At 37.6% G+C, this 24,235-nt stretch overlaps 1 protein-coding gene across 3 annotated transcripts in view; it reads right to left on the bottom strand.

Moving 5' to 3' along the window:
• The window catches only part of pde7b (phosphodiesterase 7B), a 145,845-nt gene that overhangs the window by 15,750 nt on the left and 105,860 nt on the right, over positions 1 to 24,235 (bottom strand). For all 3 annotated transcript variants that reach the window (XM_031901412.1, NM_001097313.2, XM_012962534.2), the window contains one exon: positions 19,144 to 19,227. In XM_031901412.1, the coding sequence (XP_031757272.1) occupies positions 19,144 to 19,227 (84 nt within the window). The remainder of the gene's footprint in view (positions 1 to 19,143; positions 19,228 to 24,235) is intronic.

Here is a 24,235-nt window from a genome sequence, read left to right as displayed (position 1 = left end):
GGAATAGACATGAGTAAGAAAATTGAGAAATGTGATATTGAGCATTGCATTTAGCAGGTGGTAGAAGCATATAGCGTAAACTGAAGGAATGGCAGGCTAGATAAGTGTAAGCTTCTCGAAAGGTAGAGCAAAGTATATGCTATTGCAAAGCTAAAAAAAAAGCCTTAACAATACTGTATCTTTGGGGGGGGGGGGGGTAGCTTTGCAAAGTGCATGGAGAAGAGAAATTAGCAAGTTTTGTTCTGCATTCGTTTTGAGAGATTGTTTAAAGGTAGAGAGACTACAAGAAATTATTATGGAATGTAATAGGTGATAGAAGGGGTGCAGCCTTAGCTAAGTCTTAAATGCATTTATGTGAAGAGATAATGAGAGAGGTGTTGAGCAATAGAATGGTAGAAGTATAAAAAACTATTTGGTGGAGATAAGTTCAGATATATAGAATGGGCAGAATTGCTTTGAACGTCAGGGGCATTGGTTTGAATTTTATCCTGAAAGGTAGTGGAAACCATTGTAGAGGCTGAGAGAATGGCATATAAAGAAATAAAATACATTTAATAAGAATTATAATAAATAATTGCAGAATATGTTTAAGCACTGATCCACACATATATGCTCTGCACGTATTTACAGGAAAAATATTCATAATGCAAAATTTGTCCCCATAATGCCTTTAATTTCATACTAGAAGAATTTGTTTATAAATTAAACTTTTTAATACTGTCAAATATATAAGGTAAACTAATGATTTTGTTCTAGAACTTTGATATGTGCAGCAGCCAGTAATTCCTCAACAGAGTCTAAATAAAGTTTTAGCCAATTTCCTACTCAACGTTTATAGATTCCAGGCATCATCGGACCAGTTAATCATAATTCTAGGTGCTGGTATATCTGGATGGATTTTTTACATTCATAAACAATGTTTCTTATTTAAAATTGGCATACGTTGCTGACTTTTGCAAATTTGTCTAATATTCATTTATGTGTTTGGAGATGCTAGGTCTGTAGTTTAGGAGAATTCCAATATTTATGAATGTTAAATGTTTAGGATCAGCCTATGCAGGGGAACACCTCTGTGTATATGTATATATATATATATATACAGGTATATACACCCAGATACATACAGTATATATATATATATGCAGTAGTATATATACAGTATATACACATACATACAAGCCACGAAAGAAAAAACATCTTAATGATTCCAAAATGAAATAGGAAGGAATTCCTGATGGCATCTGGAAAGTTACTAGTTTGAGCATGTTTCATTACTGCTTCCCTGACCCTTCTCTCAACCTGAGCTTGGAACTGGATATTACTAGCTAAAGCAAGTTTGAGACTGTCAGTGCTATGACACTTTTTTATAGTAGAATATACATCAACTCGTGTTGTTGGACTGTTCATGAGTTCCTTTTTGTCAGTCCTGTCCAAAATTGTGTTGAACCAATAAACTTAAATGTGTAAATTCAAAACAACTGTTGTTGGCTCCTAGTAGCGTCTCAGAGATCAGGAAATGAGATGATTTATGTAAGTTCGGTCCAAAGAAAAACAAAACACAGACACGCAAGTTTCCATATATTTGTGTTTTGCCTTTATAGCATTTATTTCATTTGAGAAAGCAATCATTATTTTTCTAGTCTACTTATTTGGGCACAGTAGGCAGATTTTGTGATTTCCTTGAAGCAAAGCTGTTTTAAAACTGTGGCTCTAGTAATCTTAGAATTAAACTACACTAAAAAAAAATATAAGATTTTCATTATCTGCTTAGGGATGCTTCTGCCATGAGATGCCCACAGGTAACATACCCATTTATATAAAGCTCGGCCTTTAGTGTAAGATACCCCAAAATGACCTGAGGTGCCACAGTACATATATGAAATACTTTATTATTATTACTAATAACATGTATTTACCAACATATTCCACAGTGCTGTAGAATAAATGGGTTTATACATTGGACATACAGAATTAATACAAAGAGACTGTCACAATCTCCCTGAGGAGACACCATGGAGTACCAGGAAGGTGGGAGCCTGAAGACTGGGTAACCCGGAGTGTAACCATAAGTCACAGAACTGGTGTCAGAGGCCATGATGATAATGAAGAACTTTAATACTAGTGACGTAACAGTGCACACAATGGAAATACACACTGCATATATAACACGGCAGGCAGAGGCAGAATCCAAAACAGGCAAAAGGTCAGGGCAAGCGGCAGTCAAGCGAAGTCAAGGACAGGCCAAGGTCAGAACCGGGAAATCAAGGCAGAACTAGGAAGGGCACAGGAACAAGGCAGAAAGCAGGATCAGGACACGGAACTGGAGCTTGGAACCAGCGAGAACAAGAATAGACACAGGAACAGGGAACACGGAGGCAGGGTCACGAGAAACAATTAATGACCAAGCAAGGGGCAATGGTCAGGGAAAGGCTTATAAAGGGTGAAGATTAGGAGATGGGAAACACATGAGGTTAATGATGTGGGCGGAGGAAAGGGAGCGGACAGAAAGTAGGAGACAAGAGAAGAAACAGACAGAGCCCAAAATGCCTCCAGTGGCTATAGAGGCAAATGCATGCTGTCAGGAACACCCCAAGTGGTGTTCGAATCCTGGCTGATCCTGACAGAGACCAATAACTGATGCAATAGGTGAAGATGGCCCTGTCCAACAGAGGTGGGCAAAGCTGAGCGAGCGCTTTAGGCCGGCCTCCTCAGCCTCACTCCTTCCCTCATCATGGGACGTTGTAGAGGGGGAGCGCAGCACGCAAGGTGCGCAGACGCTGTGCAGTGGCAAGCGCCAGGAAATCAGCATTAGGGGTAAGAGATCCTGGACTAGGAGTTGGCAATAGAGGCAGCTGCCTAGCACCTCCTCACTTTTGCACCATAGGCACATGCATCTTCTGCCTTCCCTAGTTCAGGCTCTGCTGTCCCAAAGAGCTCACAATCTATAAGGAGAAGGGGTTGAGACACAAGGTGCAGGAATGGGCAAGATCAGAATTAAGCAAGGTGAGTAGCACAGGGTATTGCATTTAGCAGCACACTTAACTTATGCTAAACCAAATAATGGTAAGCTTCTCTAAATAAATGTGTTTTTAAAAAAAAGTTGTACAGAATGTGGAAGCCAGTCCCAGAGAAGGAGTGCAGCCTTTGCAAATGTGAGTGTGTGAGGAGGTAATAAGGAGTTGAGTAGCAGGTCAGCAGAGAATCTTAACAAGTGGTTTGTGGAGTATATAGAGATAAGTTCAGAGTTTTATAGGGTGAGGCAGAGTTATGAACTGTTATGAATATGAATGACAAAAGTTTTTTGCAAGGTTTTGCCTCAAAAACACCCATAGAATCCAATGGGCACAAAAAAAAGGATGCCATTTTTTCGCGGAGCAAAGGGGGAAAATTCACTCATCAGTATTTGTGAGGGTCATTAGTGAATTTTATTCTGGATGGTAGAGGAAGCCAGTCCAGGGATTGACAAAGTGGCATGGCACAGGAGGAGGGGTTGCTAAGGTGAATGAGTCTGGCAAGAGTATTCATTATGGACTAATGTTGCACCCTGCTGTTCCTGTAAGTAATCAAACATTTTCATGGGAGTCTCTCTAGTGCAGGAATAGAGCATGAACCACTTCACAAATCCCAGGATCCTCTACCAGTTTTATTTATGACACTTGTTTGTAGCAGGTGGTGGCTGGAAATTGGCTGCCTATACATGTACTGGCCACCACAATATCACAATTATTAATACCTTTAAATACTCACACTCTTTGGTGGCTTTCACTTACATTTGAAGCCCTTTCTGACTGGCTGACTTGGCAGATTACAGCAGTTGAAACAGCCATAGGCTGTATACTGTAGACATTTCAGATATTACTATAGCTTCATTCAGTGTAAAACTTTAAAGCCTAATTTTCCAGAATAATCAACTCCCTGCCTCCAGGCAATCAGATAAATAACCTGGTCCTGGTATTTTGAGGCCTTACGCAATTATACACAAATTAGTAAAGGGTAATTAATGAGTTTAGAATGCCAGAACTAGATTATCACAGATGACTGAGTTGGCTGATGTCTCTGCCAGTCAGACAAATAACTAGAATCTTAACTTATTCCTGCTAAGATAGTTTACATTACTATAATTTGTAGACATGTAAAATAATTAAATATTTCTTAAGAGGTATAGCATTGTATTCATTTTTTTTTTTTTTCAAATCACAGGAAAAAGAGGTAAAGGTTTTATAGCACTGCCTTGAAAGCACTGACCAATAGATCATTTTATGCCAAGTAATTATTTTCTGTTAGGAAAGAGCAGCAGACAGTCTGATCCTAGTAAATCACAATTAATGAATTAAGAACACCAACATCTCTATTATTTATAGAGAATCATAGGAAGTCCGGTATTGTCATGATAGGCTAGAACAGGCCTCTGGAATGTCTGGCACATCCTGACTGGGATATTCATATAAATCGAAATATAGCCCAAAGAGTAAATATTAAGTTGAAAAGAATTACAGCTTTGTGCTGATAACTGTGCCATGGGACAGTAATTGTTTAAATAATTCCAATACATTTCATCTATGTAGAAGGAGCAAACATGATGTTATAGCCTGGGGAGTTTGTAATATGGTCTTTTGTTTAGTTAAGATTCTCTTTATCTTAATATATAAATATACAGTATATATATATATATATTATATATTTTATATATATATATATATATATATATACAGGTATGAGATCCCTTTTCCCGAAACCCGTTATCCAGAAAGCTCAGAATTACAGAAAGCCTGTCTCCCATAGACTCCATTTTAATCAAATAATTGAGATTTTTAAAACTGATTTCCTTTTTCTCTGTAGTAATAAACAGTACCTTGTACTTGATCCCAACTAAGATATAAATAATCCTTATTGGATGCAAAACAATCCTATTGGGTTTAATTAATGTTTTATTGATTTTTTAGTAGACTTAAGGTATGGAGATCCAAATTACAGAAAGACCCCTTATCCGGAATACCCTTGCATTCTGGATAAGGGTTCCTATACCTGTATATATATATAACCACACTCACAGGTCCTAGCCTGGTCAAAAAGGCAACAAAATTAATAAATTAATACATAGGCATCTGTTATTATGTGGACTGCAGTCAGGCGCAGTGCTTTTAAAACACAAGTGCCAGCATACTTCTGCATAGGTAGTTAGGGAGAGAGAGAGAGACAAGAAAGAGAGAGATTATATAATTATAGATCCTCTCAATTTTGTCTACTATGGGTACAAAGATTCCTACCATATTCCACCAACAGCAGAAAAGAACTAAGTCAATTTATATGCCAGCACATGAGTTGTTTTATATTCTGCTTGATAAGAGCTACATCCTTGGTTTCAATACAGTTTAGCTAGCACCCAGTAAGGTCCCTAATTTTTGTCCTTTGGCAGCCACTTCTGCTGTGTCTTATGTTTATGTATGCAAGTGTATGCTACTTGTATTGTATCTTGCTTATATCCTACACCAGTGATCCCTAACCAGTGGCTCGTGAGCAACATGTTGCTCCCCAACCCCTTGGATGTTGCTCCCAGTGGCCTCAAAACAGGTGCTCATTTTTGAATTCCTGGCTTGGGGGCAAATTTTGGTTGCATACAAACCCAGTATAATGTCAGACAGAGCCTTCTGTAGGCTGCCAGTCCACATAGGGACTATTAAATAGCCAATTATAGCTCTTATTGGCACCACCAAAAAACTTTTTCATGGTTGTGTTGCTCCCCAACACTTTTTCCATTTGAATGTGGCTCACGGGTATAAAAGGTTGGGGATCTCTGTCCTACACAGTGAAACTGATATGTTCTAAATAAATAGATGCTACCGAAGCATTACCCTTGTTACCTGACATTCTGTGTATGGCCCATGCCTGTTTTTAGATATTACTGTTAGCCATGTAGCCCTGCTTTTAGCCTAATTCTAACATTACCAGATCTTCATCAGCCCTGACCTCTGTCTATGTCTCAAGTATCAGCCTTGTGCCTAGATTTATCCTCTTGTTATTGCCTTACACTGAATCTCTGGGTGCCAAGTGTTTGCAGTAGAAAGTACAGTCTGCTCAGGCGTTGGCATATGCCAGCACAGTCATAGTTCTCCAGTTTCTCACACAGGGTGACAGTAGATATAAGGACAGTGGACTCACTCATAGTGCCTAAATTATTACCAGCTTTGTGTATCTAATTCTCTGTTTGCAGAGAATACAGTCTTACCCAATGTACTATAAAGAAATGTAGATAACACCACTAGTGATGAGCGAATCTAAAAAATTTGCTAAACTAATTTGCTAAAACATTTTCGAAACACGATTATTTACATGGTCGCAACATTTTTTGATGCAGCCAAGACTTTTTTTACGCAAATTTTCCGCTGCAAAATTTTACCCCCCTTTCGAGAAAAACATTTGCTAATACTTAATTGCAGAATTTCTTGGGCTGTCAGATTATTTGTCATTTTTACATGGGAAGAGGCATAACATTTGCATAAGGTTGTATTGAAAATCCTGCCTCTTGTTTCTATTGGTACTGTAATAACAGGTGCAAAATTTGCACAATGTCTAGCAAACTATGACACAAAATCAAGAGGAAGCATTTAGTGTTTACCGATTTGAAAGCACATGGCTTAAATTATTCTTCGCTTTGCTGGGTCATACACACAGTGTCCAACCAGTGGGTGTGCTATGGATATGTCATGTGTTCATTGTCTCAAAATAATGGGTTGTTAACTGGAACACAAATCCATCCATACACCATTAACTACCCATTAAGGGTCAGTTGTTGTTTCTTCATGACACCCACACATTTTAGAGCAGCGCTGGCAATGGACTGCTTCCCACAAGAATATCCTATGTGGCTGCATTTAACATCCCACCTCAGTTTTCCCATAACTTGGCTTTGGGGGTTCAGCTTGTTCCAGCAGATGTTTTCTAGCAAGAAACATGGCACATACAATGTAAATGCAAAACACTGTTAGTGCTCGTATTTGAAAAGCCAATGCTAATCAGTAAATCTGTCAGGGAGTCACCATAGGGAGAACTGCATGAGGCAGAGTGATTCTGAGACCAGGCAGTACAAATACAAAACTGTCAGAAAATCAAGTTGCAAGAAAGAAGTGAGATGCCTTTTGGACAAGATATGAATACAAAGTTCTTTCAGCAAAGCTAGCGGTTTGAATTATGCACTGTGCCAGGGGAAATCAGCCCTGTTGTAAGAACCGAGCCATAGGCGGAAACTAACAGGAAACATGGACAGCATGCAAATCCAAGCTGCCCAGAGAGACATTTTTTCCCCTGACATACCTGCTTTCTTACAGAGATATATTTTACATTTGCAGTAGTTTTAATGAGAAAGTGCAATTGTGCATTCAGGAGAGGATCACACATTTCCCCCAGTGACAATCCTTTCGGATCTGTACTGCATAAAAATATAGAAAGTTACATTTCTACTAGAGCATTGGAGAAATGTGCTGGAACAGTTTAAAAGAGTTCTAAAATACTTTTGTCAGGAAGGATAATTATGATTTTTCTGCCTTCATACTGTTATTTTTTAGTGAATAAATCATATACAGAACAGATCCTTCAAATTGCTGCTGAGATAAGTTTCCCATCACCTTTACCCTTCCACTCCCTGCCAGAGGGTAGAAGGAACTGCTGTTTTTCAGCAGTTGAGGGACTGCAGTTTGTGTCTTTTTGAAACAGACCCCTCTTACCTCTTTAGAGGGTCGAGACAAACCAGCAGGTGCACAGAAGGCAGACCTTTTAGGTACTAAGGAACAAGCACTCATCACACTTTGCTGCATTCCAGAGAGGTGCTGGGCTTTATCATGTTCACAGGCTTTCAGCTGGCCTGACCTAAACAGCATTGGGAGTCTTTTAAAGTATAAGTAAGAATTTTATTAAAAAAAATCTCCTATAATTACACTAAACAGCCTACAGAATAACAAACCTTTCTCTGCATGGAGATTTATTGTGTTTCTCTATTACAATCAGTTGAACTGCATCTCTTTTAGTTGCTTCCTTATCTAGCGTGAAGCTCCATCCCTTTTGCTTTCTGAAAACTCTTTCTTTCTCCGACTAGCAAGACCTCAAAGAGGTACCTGCTGGGCATGCTCACTGACTCTGCTCCAATGAAAATCAATCAGGCATGTGCAGTAGACACCTCTTTGAGGCAATCATAGTCGGATAAAGGAGTGCTCAGAAAGCAAAAGGGGGGGTGGAGCTTCAAGCTAGACAAGGAAAGGAAGTAACTGAAAAAGCTATAATAGAGAAACTGGTTGTAATAGAGAAACAAAATAAATCTGCATGCAGGAAAGATATGTATTTAAAAAAAAAGTTTACTTATTTTTTAACACATTTGTCTCGGTTTATGCTCCAGGGTACAAACATGTACTTCTCACTTTTTGGAGGCAAAATGTGTGGCAGTTGCAGAATATGTGGTATTTGCAGCACTTTTGCTTCTAGTACTAAATATGTTCCGGTGAAGGTTGGTGCTGCATTAGAGATGAAATCTGAAGGACTTTTGGGTGCTCAAAGCAGTGGAGGGGGGGCAGTGTAAAATCCATTTAGAATAACAATTGGGAGTCAATGTTTATTTGCTATCCTGGATATCCTGGATATACATACACGTTTGCAGAGTTACCAGTATAGACAATGGTTGCTAGTTAAAGGTGCCGAATATAATTTAAGATAAAAGGTAAAAGGGAAAATAAACTCTTAAGGTGGCCATACACGCACCGATATTATCGTACGAAACCTCGTTTCGTACGATAATCGGTGCGTGTATGGCATGTCGGCGAGTCGACCGATATCGCAGGAAGCTGCCGATATCGGACGACTCGCCGATCGGACAAGTTTGAAAATTTTGATCGGGCGTCATAGAAGGCGCCTGACCAAAATTCTCCCTTCAGAGCTGAATCGGCAGAAGGAGGTAGAAATCCTATTGTTTCTACCTCCTTACCTGCCGATTCAGCCCTGAATGGTGTGTGGCGGATCTTACGATGTTTCGTGTGACCGATGGTCGTACGAAATATCGTCGGATCGCCACGTGTATGGCCACCTTTAGTGCTCTGGCACACGGGAAGATTAGCCACGATTTACATTTTCGCCGGTGGGATGGCATTTTGGGGAGATTAGTCGCATGCGAACAGGGAGATTTGTCGGGGGGCGACTAATCTCTCCGTGTGCCAGAGCCCTTAGAGTCTTTGGTTGTAAATGAAAAAAATCCTACATTTCTAATGAATCTCCAACAATGAAGCATTTCTCAGATGTGCCACTCCTGCCATATCATTGCCAGTCATTTTTAAACTTCAATCACCAGCAGTGCAGCAAGCATCAGTGGTTGGTCCTGTTGTCTCTTTGCTTTGTCTTTGCAATGATTAGCCTCCATAAAATGGTCACAAACATCGCCCACTGGGGTGTACCCTATACTATCTTTTTGCAAATGAAATATCAGAGAAAAATCTATAGTTCAGTGCAAAGCTGAGCCAGTAATACTTGTATATATTTAATGAAAACCTTGCAAAAGGAACAATATCACACAGACTTTCAGTTTTTAATATATATGGGGGGTTAAAGAGAAAAGAAAAAGGGAATATTTTGTGACCTTATAAAGACCCTTGAGTATGTTATTAAAACCATATCATTAGCTAGATTAATACATATGGTTTGTGGTTCCACTTTGCCTGACTCTAGATTCTTGGATGAATTGTCCCAGGAGGAGTTATTAGTTTAATAATGAGCAGCATAAGCATTGAGAGGAGGAAGAATTAAAGCCCAAACATTTCCCATACCATATGCATCTCTGACAATTCCCAGTTTAATGTACGGTATCCAGTGAGCAAGAACTTGAAACATAGGTTACAACTGCTGCAAACATATATTCTGGGTTTCTACCATGCTTGCGCAGTTCCAGATGTTTCCTGGGGTGGTTTTAAATAACAGTAATAAAAACTTCATATTGTCTATATAGGCACCCACTGTGCTATCGGATCAGTTGCATCTCAAGAAATGTATAGAAATCTATTCATTAAGTTACTGTAACAAAGCATGTTATATTGTTATGCATAATAAGAAGAAGTTACTTTTGTGTTAATACTGCCAGTGTTTTAAAAGCAGCACATTTTCAGTGTAGCCTTGTGTTTCTATCTGGTGGCAGGCTTCATATTACAGCCTTACATAGCCTGAAATGAATCTATTACATAATAGTTCTTCTGTCTACAATGCTAATAGCATATTACCCTCCTCTCTTAAAGTAGAATTTATAACAACTTTTTTATATTTTCACACACTAAGAAAAATCAAGGGGTAAATGTGCGCCCTTAACATGATTTTAATTTCTTTTCCATAGGAATCACTTCCAAAGGCGTCTCTTTAGAGTATTTCCCTTCTGTTTACAGCTATTCCCTCACCTAGACACAGAAGAATGGTTCTACTGTAGCACAGCTCAGCTAAGGCTGTACACTTAACAGTCCAAACTTTCAGGAGGAGGAAATAAGTGCTTAACAGAGCAGGTGAAGAGAATATAATACTGACTATAAACATGGCCTTGCCTGAAATGACCTAAGCAAAACATTTTAAGAGGGATTGGATGCTGACATTCACAAAGACTGGTTACAGACTCAAAACACAATGAACATGAACAAAAAAAAACAAAAATAAACTAAATGCATTCTCATGCATTGATCAAGGTACAGGGATGGGATCCATTATCCAGAAAGCTTAGAAATATGGCAAGGCCGTCTTCCATAGACTCCATTTTCAGCAAATAATTAATTTTAAAAATTATTTCCTTTTTCTCTGGAATAATAAAAGTACTTTACACTTGATCCCAATTAATCCTTCTTGGAGAACAATCCTATTTGGTTTATTTCATTTTTTTTAATAGGTAAATTGTATTGTTTTCAGGGGTTTATTTAATGTTGAAGTGATTTTTAGCAGACTTACAAAATACAGAAAGACCCCTTATTCCTGGTCTTGAGTATTCTGGATAACAGATCCCATACTGTATATGCTTTGATAAATGTGCCAATTCTTATTCAAACTGCTGGCAGGGCTGTTTAAAGGTGCCATTGGGCCCAGGGAAAAGGTTTCAATGGTAGGCCCACTGTGTCACCTGCAAGAAATTTATGGAATAATGGAATAAACTGGAATATATAGCAGTAAATATTGCCCTTTTACAAACTTTCCCTTGACCCACCATTTAGTGATGGGCTGTGGGCTCCCTCAGAGATCACATGACAGGAAATAATGCAGCTCTAACTGTAACAGGAGGTAGTGTGGAAGCAAAAGGCAGAAATTTGCCCAATAATTGGCTGATGGGGCCTAGCATGTTTGTGTGCACTGTGAATCCTGTGATCCCAGGAGGTGGCCCCTAATTCTTAAAATGGCAATTTTCTAATTAGGATTACCCAATAGCACATACTACTAAAAAAAGTATATTTTTATGGAAATGGTTTATTTAGATAAAGCAGGGTTTTACATATGAGCTTGTTTATGCAATATATTTTTATAGAGACCTACATTGTTTAAGGGTATAGTTTTCCTTTAAGGTAAAGTAATTCAGCCTGGTTTTATATACTTAAACTATAGCTTGATAAGAATTCCTCGAGTTTTACATAATAATCCCTGTATAAACTACCTACATAGGGGAAGATTTGCAACAGGCTGAAATAGAATGTGACATACACATCACAAGGGACAAAATTCAGGCGCACATGCCTATTCGAATATGAGAGGCACACTGCATGCCAATCTGGCCTACTCATATTACAGTACAGATGAAATCATGTTCTTGAAAAGATGGCAGCCAGAAATGTGCGGTATCCATAATCTCCCTTTATCCCACTTATAATACAGAGATACTGTCACTGTAGGATTTTCTTATTTTATCATGATCAAGCATATAGTCCAGAAGGTAAGAAAACTGCTTAGTCCACATTTACATCTACATCAGTTCACACACATGGCCTGCAGTTGTACAGCACATGGCTGGCACATGCAGCAGCATCTGACTTATCACGTCTCTGTCTCCATCCGGCAGTTTCATGTTAGCTAAGACTCTTAAATGTAAATCCAAATTATTTTAATCTTGTTTCATCTCGTGTTTTGTTCTACTGTGCAGTCAGTACAAACACTCCACTAAGCACATGTAAACATCCTCATACGTCATCTTCTCTGTATATTATAATCTGTCACCATGTTATACACTTGCTTTCCATTAATCCCCCCAGAAATTAATATTTGTTTTTTATTGTAAAAATCAAAATTCATCCCTGAGTGTTCTACAAAGAAAGGACTGCAGATTTAGACTGAGACAGATTTACAAACAGCCCTTTTCCTAAAAACTGTATTGATTAGCTAGACACATATTCTAGGGCTAACAAAGATGCTAAATGGCAACCAATCCTAATCTCTACATTTTGCAAATTGTAATACATGATCAAAACTATTGGTTTAAATCAGCAACTGCACTGGTACTATTTATTATCTATTTTAATAAATCAGCCTCAGCAACCCAAGGAAAGAACAAGAAGGAGAAGAAATCTTTAGATCAAAATTAGAATATAATGTAAGTCAATTTAATGGGGTTGGGACCTCAAAACTATTATAATGATGTAATAAAGTTGAAAAAGAAGGAAAAAACATAAGCAGTAAATGCTAACAGTTTCATTACCCAGCAACCAATGATATCTTTTCTTTTATTTTCTATCTTGTAGTAGTCAGACAAAGCCACTTGCTGATTGGTTGCTGTTCAACTTTTTACTTCCTTGTCACAGGAGTCATTATCAGAACTTAAAGTAATCTTGATACATCTTATACCTAAAAACTGTATAATATTGTGTAGAGCAGTGAAGATTAAAAAATATGCTTCACATCTGAAAAAGTTAACATCACTATTTGTGCTTGTAACAACATGGGGAGAATGGATTACCTTTATCTTCATCATAGCTCATGTAGCGTATATTTACTACCCTGTTACCTAATTTTGTCTAATTTAACTATAATGCTGGAATAGATTAGAGCTCTGGCAAAACAACAAAAAAGAACACTGATGTTTAAAGTGCATTAAGTTTTGATGTCCTTGATACTATTCATCCCTGCATGAATCTTTTTAACATGAGGAACAAAGTCATATTGTGCTTGGAGGGGATTTTTTTTTCTAAGGCCATGGAGTTTATTCACTCCTTATGTGACACTGCTATTTTGGGCAGTCCTTTTGTTACCTCTGTTGAGTTTATAGTCAGCTCTGATTTCTGCCCTGGGTCCATGTTATTATGTACGTTGGACATTTATTAACACCAAGTTCTGTCCTTATTATGTTAGAGTCTATTTTAAAAGCTGTGTTTACCACTTCCTAAATACATCAAGGACAACTGCAGGGCCAGGCTTATCAACTGGAGGGTCCAGTTTAAACATTTTGATAGGGCCCTCTAGACTTAAAAGGGCACTGTTGTCAACAAATTAATGGCTAGGACCGGAGGCAGCTCAATGAAACTGCCCCCTAACCATGCAGCTCACTGTTAAGCTGGCCATACACGCACCAATATTATCATACAAAATAGTGATATTGCAAAAGCGGCGTATCATTGATCGGGCGGGACAGAAAGTTTTGATTGGGCACCGTTGAAGGCGCCCAAGCAAAGGCAAGCATTTAGGGCTGAATCATCAGATAGGGGTAGAATTCCTTTTCCTATTGTGTCTACCTCCATATCCAACAATTTAGCCCTGAACGTTAGTGGAGGGTACAAGTGATCTTTCCTGCGCCCATTGGATGCAATTGTAAGATGTATGGCCACCTTTAGGCTGTTATCTTGTAAGTCGCTACAGGTAGATGATTAACAGGCAGCATAACAGTTCACAGGCCAATAGGTAAAAGTGTCTAAAGCCAGCCTGGACATCTGCATTAGAATGGTTTCTGCATGTATTGGTTTTAACGTGTTATTACAATACCTTGTTTCTGTGACTGCAAAATTAAAGTGAATGTATGCTTATTATAGCAGAGTGTTGTACCATGTTGGCCATAGAAATTTCTATATCTAGAAAACCATGCTGCAGGGCTGGTCCCTAATTGGAGGAGGTGATTACTGCATGATTATCACTGATTTTGTCAGTGTCACAGGACCAAATGGATGAGGTGGCAATGATAGCAAATCTATACATAGCACAAAAAGCAAAACAGGATTTTTCCCTCCACAATTAAATCCCTGTATCATGTTCTTCTGTCCATTACATCTGTCTGATATATCCGGAATGCTATCTCTAGTACACCCTTCCCTTTCCACTGGGCATTAGGTCAATGGAGAACAATTAGCCAGGCATCCAGTCCTAATCAGAAGGAAAATATTGTAGCTAAAACAGTCCCATATTGAACTAATTTACAGATATATAATAAGGTCTTATTCAGTTACTAACATAGGTATGACATCTGTTATCCACAAACACATTATCCAAAATCACAGAAAGGCCATGTCCTTTACACTTCATATTAATCAAGTAATTTACATTTTTTTCTTTTTCTCTGTAATAATAGAACAGTAGCTTGTATTTGATTCCAACTAAAATATAATGAATCCTCATTGGATGTTTATTTAATGTTTAAATTATTTTTGAGTATACTTATGCTATGGGGATCGAAATAATGGAAAGACCCCTTATGCAGGAAAACCACAGGTCCCGAGCATTCTGGATAACAGATCTCATACCTGTAGTTGTAGATTTAATAAAAAAATTCCAAACAAGTAAACAGTTTACATGTGACACCTGAGCAAGTAACATTTTGGTAAAAACTATATTACATCTCAGTAATATTTTAGTGTGGAATAAAGACCTGTATACATGTTTTATTTTTTGAATAAGGTTGTGGATAATTAAACATTTTTTTATTTGTAAATGTAACTAAAAGGAGGCTTTGGCTGTTTCTGTTCTGTGGGTCTGACTGTTGAAACAATGTGGCAGATATGCTTCATGTCTGCCATCCTGCTGGCTTCTGCTACATTGTTTTAGGACTTAGAAACCAAAGCGCAGAGAGTATAAATATTAAACCAGAACTGCTTTGAATAGTAATACATTTGCTTTAAATCCACTGGATTTTTTTTAACAAATTTATACTGTTGATACATGCATTTTTTATTATGCAAAAACTATTTTTGGTTTGAGGACTCCCTTAAATAAACTAAGCATAAGAACCACTTATGAAGAGAGATTATTTTTCCTTTAACATACATATCCTTTTGCCTCATGCGCCATATCTATAGACATGCTTGCAGTGTGACAAGAATTTATATATATACCAGCTACAAAGGCCAGCTAAGCGATTTCATTATAGCATTAGGAGTAGGAATCAATAATCCATAGACTTAAGTCTATAGCAACCACATCTTATGCCACAATTATTTGGGGGATACTTTCTCTTGAACTAAATAAGAAAAGGAAAGACTGCTAAACAAAACGAGCTTCATCAGATTTGGAAGATTTCACATATAAAGTAAAGTTGGCGTATTAAGCATTCTGCTTTGCAAAGAAGTATCTCTGTATCACCAAGGAAAAAATGTTGCTATGGAAACAGTGACAATGTATTCATTATCTTCTCACGCTGGGAGTGAATGCAATGACGTCAGCAAAGGTTGGAAGTGACTTCTGATCCTGGCCTGTGACACTGCCTGCTTAGCTGACAGCCCAAATTTCCTCAAAGCTTATTTCACAAGTTACATGCCGAATCGTTTTAATATGCACCACATGTATTGCTTTACAAGCAAAGAACTGAAATGTAATATTAACAGATTTTAATAATGCTAATAAGTCTGTAAAGAATTCCCCCGTTATTATTTCTATATATGTTCATAAGCAAGAAAGGCACTGAGGTTACAGAAAGAATGCCAGAATTATACTGTATGTGAGCCAGGGCACATATACCAATTGTGGGGGATGGTACAAATTGCAAAAAACAAGCAGAAAACTTGTCCTTTGGGTTGGGCCACAGCTGAGCACGACAGACCTGCTCCTTCCCATGAATACAGAACAGCAGCTCTAGATTCATGAAGGGTGGGCTAGGGTCTGACACAAGCTATAACGGGTGCAAGTGGGTGCAAGTTACTAGGGAGCCCAGTACCTAACGCCTGCCATAGCCTTTATTTATTCCTGTGGGATACAGAATTCAGAAAATACTTCATGTGCAACTGGTCAAGGGATAGGTCCAAAGGGTACAATGTTTCAACCCTTAAGGTGGCCATACACGCACCGATAATATCGTACGAAACCTCGTTTCGTACGATATTCGGTGCGTGTATGGTATGTCGGCGAGTCGACTGATATCGCAGGAAGCTAATCCTATTGTTTCTACCTCCTTACCTGCCGATTCAGCCCTGAATGGTGTGTGGCACATCTGACCGATGGTCGCACGAAACATCGTCAGATCGCCACGTGTATGGCCAGCTTTAGGGCTTTGGGATTAGTCCATGAGCCCTACCTTTTACATCTAGCAGAGAGTGTGGGGTGATTAAACAGGTATGAGACCTGTTATACAGAATGTTTGGAACCTTGGGTTTTCTGGAAAAGGGATTTTTCTGTAATCTGGATAACCATCCCTTAAAAATCATTTAAATATTAATTAAACCTGAAAGGATTATTTTGCCTCCAATAAGGATTAATTACATTTTAATTGGGATCAAATATAAGGTACTGTTTTATTATTAGAGGGAAAAATAACAATTTTTCATGTCAGTATTAAAATTAGAGGCCCATGAAACCCTGTACTTAAAAGGGTTTTTACATGAAAAAGTATACATTCTTTTTTTTTATTTGTAAGTGTAATTGCAGTTTGTACTTGTTGCTTAAAGCAGCATCTGCCTGGATATTTATATTCTCTGCACTCCTAGTTCTCACTCCTGCAGTAGAAGCCAGCTTATTAAAGGGGTGGTTCATATTTAAGTTAACTTCTGTTATGTTGTAGAATGGGCAATTGTAGCAACAGTATTATCTTTTTAATCAGACCCTCTCCTATCCATGTTTCAGTCTCTTATTGCAACTCTACCTTAGCAAGTCCCTGGCTGCTAAGGTAATTTGGACCCTAGTAACCAGATAGCAGCTAAAAATCCAAACTGGAGAGTTGCTGAACAAATAGTAAAATAATAAACACAACTAATCAAAAAATTAATTCCAATTGCAAATTGTCTCAGAATATCGCTTTCTACAGTACATCATACTAATTTAATTTGGTGTACAGTGGCAGTAAGGTTCTTAAAATTACATTTTCTTTCATTATATAAAAAAACATGTTTTTAGGTGGTGATCCCTTCAAATTTAGTTTAAACCACATCCTTTCTAAAACCAAACAATCCCCTACCCCAAACACAACCAATTTCTTAGTTTCAACCACCTGTATCCATCCATATCCTGTAAATTCTGCAGGCATGGCTGTACATATATTTAATTGAAGCTCTAATCTGTTATGACTATGAGGTTGTCAGTTAGGTTCAGAGTCGGACTGGGAACCCAGGGGCCCACCAAAAACCTTAGACCCTAGGCGCGCTTTACAAACTATTTTTCCTTCTTTCCTCACTCACCCTATTCTCCTAGTCTTTGTATGCTAGCATCTATTCTTCTTTAAGTTATTCCTCCTCTTTGTTCCCATTCAAAATAGGGAATGACCATGAAATAGACCAAATGTTCAGGAGCAGGAGGGCCCACTTACACCTGGCCCCACCGGGAGTTTTCCTGGTATCCTGGTGGGCCAGTCCGACACTGGTTAGATTGTTACTTGCTGCAGTTACACCACTAGATTAGGCCTATAAATTGAAGCCCTTAAGGCTCTACAAACAGGTCTCTGGAATATTCACATTTAGATCCCTTTGAGCCAACCAAGCAATTAAGGTTCACATTATTTCATTACCCTTGCAGTACTGACCCACGTGTGCCCCATCTTGAGTTACAACATGACGTACACCCTTTAATGTTATTTAAACTGGGTCAACCTTTCATAGTAATAATTACTAAGACCACCAAGGCATTTTAATTGAAAACTACTATAAAGAAATTAGGATTTCCGTTTTATAACTTTTTTAGGATACATAAAGAAAAAAAATCTGCTGGATTCTTGCATGAATTGCCTACCATGTTATCCAATGAACTCACAAAAAAATATTGAATCCACATCTGAATGCAACAAACTGACTTGGTTCCCCATTTAGATGTCCATAGATAATAAGGGTGGATGCTGATAATGGAGGCAAAAGCTTCTCCATTTATCTCCAAATTGTTGTTTGTAAAAAGCAAGATGCAATCACGCAATGCAATGACAACTTTCAATAGAATTGTACTAGATAAGGATGAGCTGAGCCATATAGTCTGCATATTTATCTAATAAAGCATAGAACAGGAGGAGCTAAAGCACTTGTCTGCAGCATGATATTTTTTGTCTGTAATGGCCCTATAAATCATTTCAATTCAATCAAGGCTCTGGTGTAGTTAAACCAAGGGTATCCAAGAGAATTATGCTATAAAACCTTCACACACCTTTTTCATGATTGGCCACTCATTGCATTACCAATTAGTATGATGAGCTCTTTCAACCTGCCCAAACCATTTAGCACTGTAGTCTATATATCAAAGTACAGGGAATGGTATAGTTTGCTTCCTTAACTGCAGTGTATAGTTCTCAGCCCTAGTAAGTTTTAATGCAACAAGGTCGTAGAAACATGGGGTGCCAAAAAAAACATGGGGGTCATTTATAAATATTGAGTAAATTAGCACCTAGGCAGTAACCCATGGCAACAAGAAGTTTGCTTTCATTGTTCTACCTGCAGCTGGATGGAAAAATCTAATCACAGATTGTTGCTATGGGTTACTGCCCAGGTGCAGTGTTTATAAATGAGCCCCATTCTTTAAATTGTTCCCTCTCTCCTATATTTCCTATATTAATTTTCGTAATAACTAAAGTAATACATTTGATGACAATATAGAAATAATAATGGCTAAGCAGCATGTACACATTCAGTGCCCCTATATATATATATATATATATGTGTGTGTGATCTGAGTTAAAGGCATTTATCAATGAATAATTTTTAAATTTTTAAAAATTTTTTGCATTGGTATCATACAGGGAATTCTAGCTTTAGAACTGCAAGATGTACTTACTGTTGAGAAGACGGAAATCAATAAAAGGGTATGAACCGCGGCGTTCAGAGAGAACCCCTGCTGGACCTTTCACTCGAGCATCTCCTGAAAGATACAAAGATAACCAAGTGTTGGTGCTGATGTTTTCTGTAAATAAATCTATGTATCACGTACGTGCTCACACATATCAATACAGCTGAGCAAATATTCTACTTACAATGTTGGAATGCATTTTAGAATCCTACATACATCAGTAGAGATGCTGACAAGCATATATCCTAGTGTTTTCATTTAAAAAATCCATTGATATGGGCCATTCACTGTTTCTGAAATCTCTTAAATTTGACAGCAGTAATTTCCTGTTTTAGTCACTTAGTGGGCTTGGCGTTTCTATGTATTTTATCTACTGTATATATTTGCATGTAAAATAGTTCAGGAAAGAATCAGAATCTCTTTAATTCATATGCATATACGTGTTCTGGCTCTTATTATGTTGTACTAGTGCTTGCCCTACATGTACAATTAAAATCAACTTGTTTTATATTAACACAGCTAAAATTATTTTGTCATTTATATTAGGAGTCACAAAATATGTGTTTAACTCTCTACAAGTCAATATCTATCATAAGGTCTATATTTTTGAAAACACATCATCTGAGAGTTTTGTAAATAGAATCATTAATATTCAGAACATTTGCCATTTTCCTGTTGGTTTTGGAGCATGGCATTATACATAACTTTTTCCCACATACTTGTGTTGGGCTGAGTTAAAAGAACAGTTGTTGACTCTTTATTTTAGAAAATAGGATTGGAAGCAGTGGAGCATTAGACTGTGTCCTGTCCATCTGGCTTACTCACTTCATTCGCCAGATTTGTGGAGCTACGGGGGTGACTTAATCTGTTTGCGGTCTTTGCTCTTTTCCATGTTTGCTTTTAGGAAAGAAAAGCCAGAACTTAAACTAAAAGGGACAAGGACTGAGGGCATAAAATGACAGCACAGTAAATGTTATGATATAGATTATATAAATATGACTCTATATTACTTCTAAGCAGGGAAAATTGTGATGTCCACATCACGTTATTTGTGACCAGGCATAATTTATTCCATAGAGTAATGATCCTATTAAGCTCAATGCTGTTTATTTTTTTTAACATAATTTGCTAACAGCAGTAAAGCTGTCTTTGGTTTAGCCAAGACCTAGGCCTCAAGGTTTAAGCACAGTATTCTTAACAGAGGAACAGAGATGGTGATTAATGCACACTATGGTATTAAAGCATTTCCTGTCAAAGATTATCATAGGAACTATGTAGAAAATCGGTGTCTTAAGTCATGAAAAATGGTAGATTGTTTGTCTAGCATAGTATCCAAACTACATTATAGCCAGGGATATATAGCATGCGATTGTCTTACTTTTATTCCATAACCTATGTTATAGTCACTGCTAGAAACAAGCTGAAATGGCTAAACTTAGTTGTGCTTTTCTTTTTCAAGGAAGAAGTAAGGAAACAATGTCTGGGTTCCATAAACATTGTGACTCAAATATGATGAGCAACAGGAAACACAAGCTGAATACCCTGCAACAGACAGGATATGGTGATGATTATTAATTGGTTTCCCTTCCAATGCTCTAGCTAACGGCAAATGTCCTCCACACTATCCCTTTGCCTTGCTAAAGAAATCAATGCACAGTACTCACTTGTCATGGTGCTTTTATAGGTCAATGACACAAAGCTGTCATATCAAAGGCTATGCAAAAGTGCTGAAAAATGCAGTAGAAGCCACTCTGCATGTCAGTGTCACTTGTTTTTCAATAATCATAGAAATCTAAAGAAGTAAACCTTTTTCCCAGAATGTCAGGGTGCTATTGGTTGTGCTTGTCACAATTACTTTCGATATATTAAAATGCCTACAATTGCATTTTTGCATTGTTGTGAATAAGGCACAATTGCGCTGGAAATCATTGGTGTCAAAATGAAACAGGCCACAGTGGAAACTTTCAAAGTGGTAGTAGATCAAGGGATCTGCAGAGTGGCTTTGCACCAAAATGTGACACAAGTTCCGTTATAGAATGGCGCAGATTCAAGCAACAGCCTCAGCTATCTCTGTATGACCTAAACAGTTTCTTTTTTCCAGCTTCTTAATTTCTTAAAAGTGATATTTTACAGCCATTGTTTTTGTACAGAAACCCTGAAGTGCTTGTCTAAGGAAGAAGGATATGTATCCAGTTTGGAAGAAGGTGAGACAAAACATAGAAAAGTAAAGTATAACAAACTCATACATTAAAGTGTTGTGCCAGGAACTAAAAACAGAATCATTGGCCTCCCAAGAGAAGCATTTCCTGTTCTTTCTCTTACTGCTCTGTCATTTGTCTTCATTAAATATTAAGAATAAAAAAAAATATTCCACTGGGGATTCAAAGGTTTTATGTTGTAAAACTGTCAGCAATGGTGGGTACAGCCAGAGCATTCTCCTGTTGCTTAAATAATTTGTCATGAACTGATACCTCATTGCCCCATTCTGAAGAACATAAATCAACAAGATTACTATAAATGTTCTGACCTCTTGAGAGCAAAGAAAGCTACAACTCCCTGAAGGTCAAGGTGTAAAAAACACATTCAAAATTAAAACTGGAAGATTCATTTATCAAAGGTTAAAACCAGATCTATAACATGTGGTTTCACAGTTTGCCAAGAGCAATGCATATTGAATATCAATTCATTCTTTAATTGTAACAAATATCTGGGCAACTGTTGAATTTTATCTTGGCTAAATAATTATGAATGCATTCATTGTGCTGGTGTTATTGCTTCTTGGGCATGTCATACTTGACTTATCTTTTTACTTTTCTAAATACTTGTTAGCTGTTGGTTAGCCACACACACTGACAGCCACATCAAAAACACACCTAGCCATGAATTCTCTCAAGCTTAGTCTCAATTTTGTACGATGCGATATTCATCAAAAAGAAAATAGACCATTAAAATTTGTTCTGCAGCGTTGGACCTTTATATGGAATTCAGTCTTCTAAAAATAGTAGATTCCATGCCGTAAAACACCTTAATTTAGTACACTTCCATCCTTGTGCTTTTTGTTTATGCTATGTCTTGACAGTTATTTCTAACACCTTACTCAATGCTAACTTTTGACACTGCAAAACTCACTTGAAATGTGGGTGGCATTTCTTACAGAGCCATTAACTGCAATCATGTACATCCGTCTCATTTAAGTAAAGGAAATGCACAAAGCCACTAATACCTACATTTTATAACATCGTACATTTTCAGTCTGTCATTATTTGTTTCAAATATAGAAACAAATATAGCCACATGGTCCTATCCTGCCTGTTCTTTGCTTTCTATGTAAAGCGGTGGCGGAATAAACCAATGCGAAAATTTGTATGGAAATGGCCATGCTCACTCTTATTAGAAATACGGACCCTTGAGCAGAAATATTAGTAAATATTTACTAAACCATATATTTTTTTTAAACAGTTGTGCCCCAGTGAATCTGCTGCAAATTGGCAAGCTCACTATTATCTTCAAATATGAATACATTAAATATATAGTGCATTTTTGCTATTAGACTTTGACACCAAATGTCACACAGGGAGGTCAGTACAAGTGCAACAGGTTTGATCACCACTAAAAAAAAGGCAGACAATAACTTAGTACCATTCAATTTTTTTTTTAAATAATATGCTTGTAAAAGTCAAAGATATTTATCACAACCTTATATCAGCTAGGCCAAAACCTTTTTAATCCTAAACTAGGCCGTGTTATAAAGCGAAAACTACATGATGTGGCAATACAAATGGATTTTCCAGGCTATTGGCAACACAGCGACTGCCTGGAATTGTTTCACTGATAATTGCTAGCATTATCTGCCACAAATGGCTTAAGGGCTCACACTTGTTGTGACTTGTCACAGGCACTATGTTGTCACAACACCGTTGTTTGTGCATTCCTAGAACTAGAAAAATGTCACAATAATAAGAACCATTATGTTGGAATCTTTCTAATTATGCATAGCTAGCTCTAGGATGCAATCTACTATACCTCTGTCTGCCCAGACGTTGTTCAAGTTACTTTACCACCTACTGTGTGCCAGCAGGCAACAAAAAATATGTTGCTGTTGACATGGCATATTAGGGAAAGTAATTGGCAGCTGAAATCTGAATCACAAACAGGTGGTTATGGGTTTCTGTTGGCTATGCATTTCTGATATTAGATATTTTTAAAAAGTTGTGTAACATTGCAGCATATGTATAAGGGCATCCATGATCAGACACATGAATGCTTAAAGGGATTCTGTCATGATTTGTATGGTATACTTTTTATTTTTAAATCACACTGTTTACATAGCAAATAATTCACTCTACCATTTAAAATTTTATTTTTGAACCAAGAAATGTATTTTTTTAGCTGTAATATTGGTGTGTAGGCAGCCATCTCAGTGCATTGAGTCTGAGCTTTCAGAAGGCGCCAGCGCTACACATTAGAACTGCTTTCAGGTTACCTATTGTTTCTCCTACTCCCATGTAACTGGAGGAGTCCCAAGCCAGACTTGGATTTCTTACTATTGAGTGCTATTCTGATATATACTGGGAGCCGCTATCTTGCTACCTTCCCATTTTTCTGCTGATCGGCTGCTGGGGAGGAAAGGGAGGGGGTGATATCACTTGCAGCTCAGCAGTTAAGTGTGACTGAAGTTTATCAGGCACAGGTCACATGGCTGTGTCACCCTGGGATATGAAAAACATGGCTAGCCCATATGAAATTTCTAAATTAAATATTAAAAAATCTGTTAGCTTTTTCAAAAAACAGATTTCAATATAGGATTCTGCTGGAGAAGCTCTAATATCTAATGCGTTTTGAAAAACACATGTTTTCCCATGACAGTATTCCTTTAAGGAATAGCACAGTAACTGTTCTCTGTGCAGGAGAAAACTGGCCCTAAAACATATATGGGCTATAGATATAGATAGATGTATCACTAGACTGATGTCTTCGTTCAAGGATGTGATGAGAAAAATAAACACATATGAGTTCTCATATTTTATGCAAAAGTTCTATATACCAAAGGTAATAAAAGCCATGTGCAATAAAGATAAAG

This window comes from Xenopus tropicalis, chromosome 5 (assembly GCF_000004195.4).
Source record: "Xenopus tropicalis strain Nigerian chromosome 5, UCB_Xtro_10.0, whole genome shotgun sequence".
Lineage (NCBI taxonomy): Eukaryota > Metazoa > Chordata > Amphibia > Anura > Pipidae > Xenopus > Xenopus tropicalis.
The sequence above is the reverse complement of the archived record's forward strand: the minus strand, read 5'-3'. Positions and strand labels throughout refer to the sequence as shown.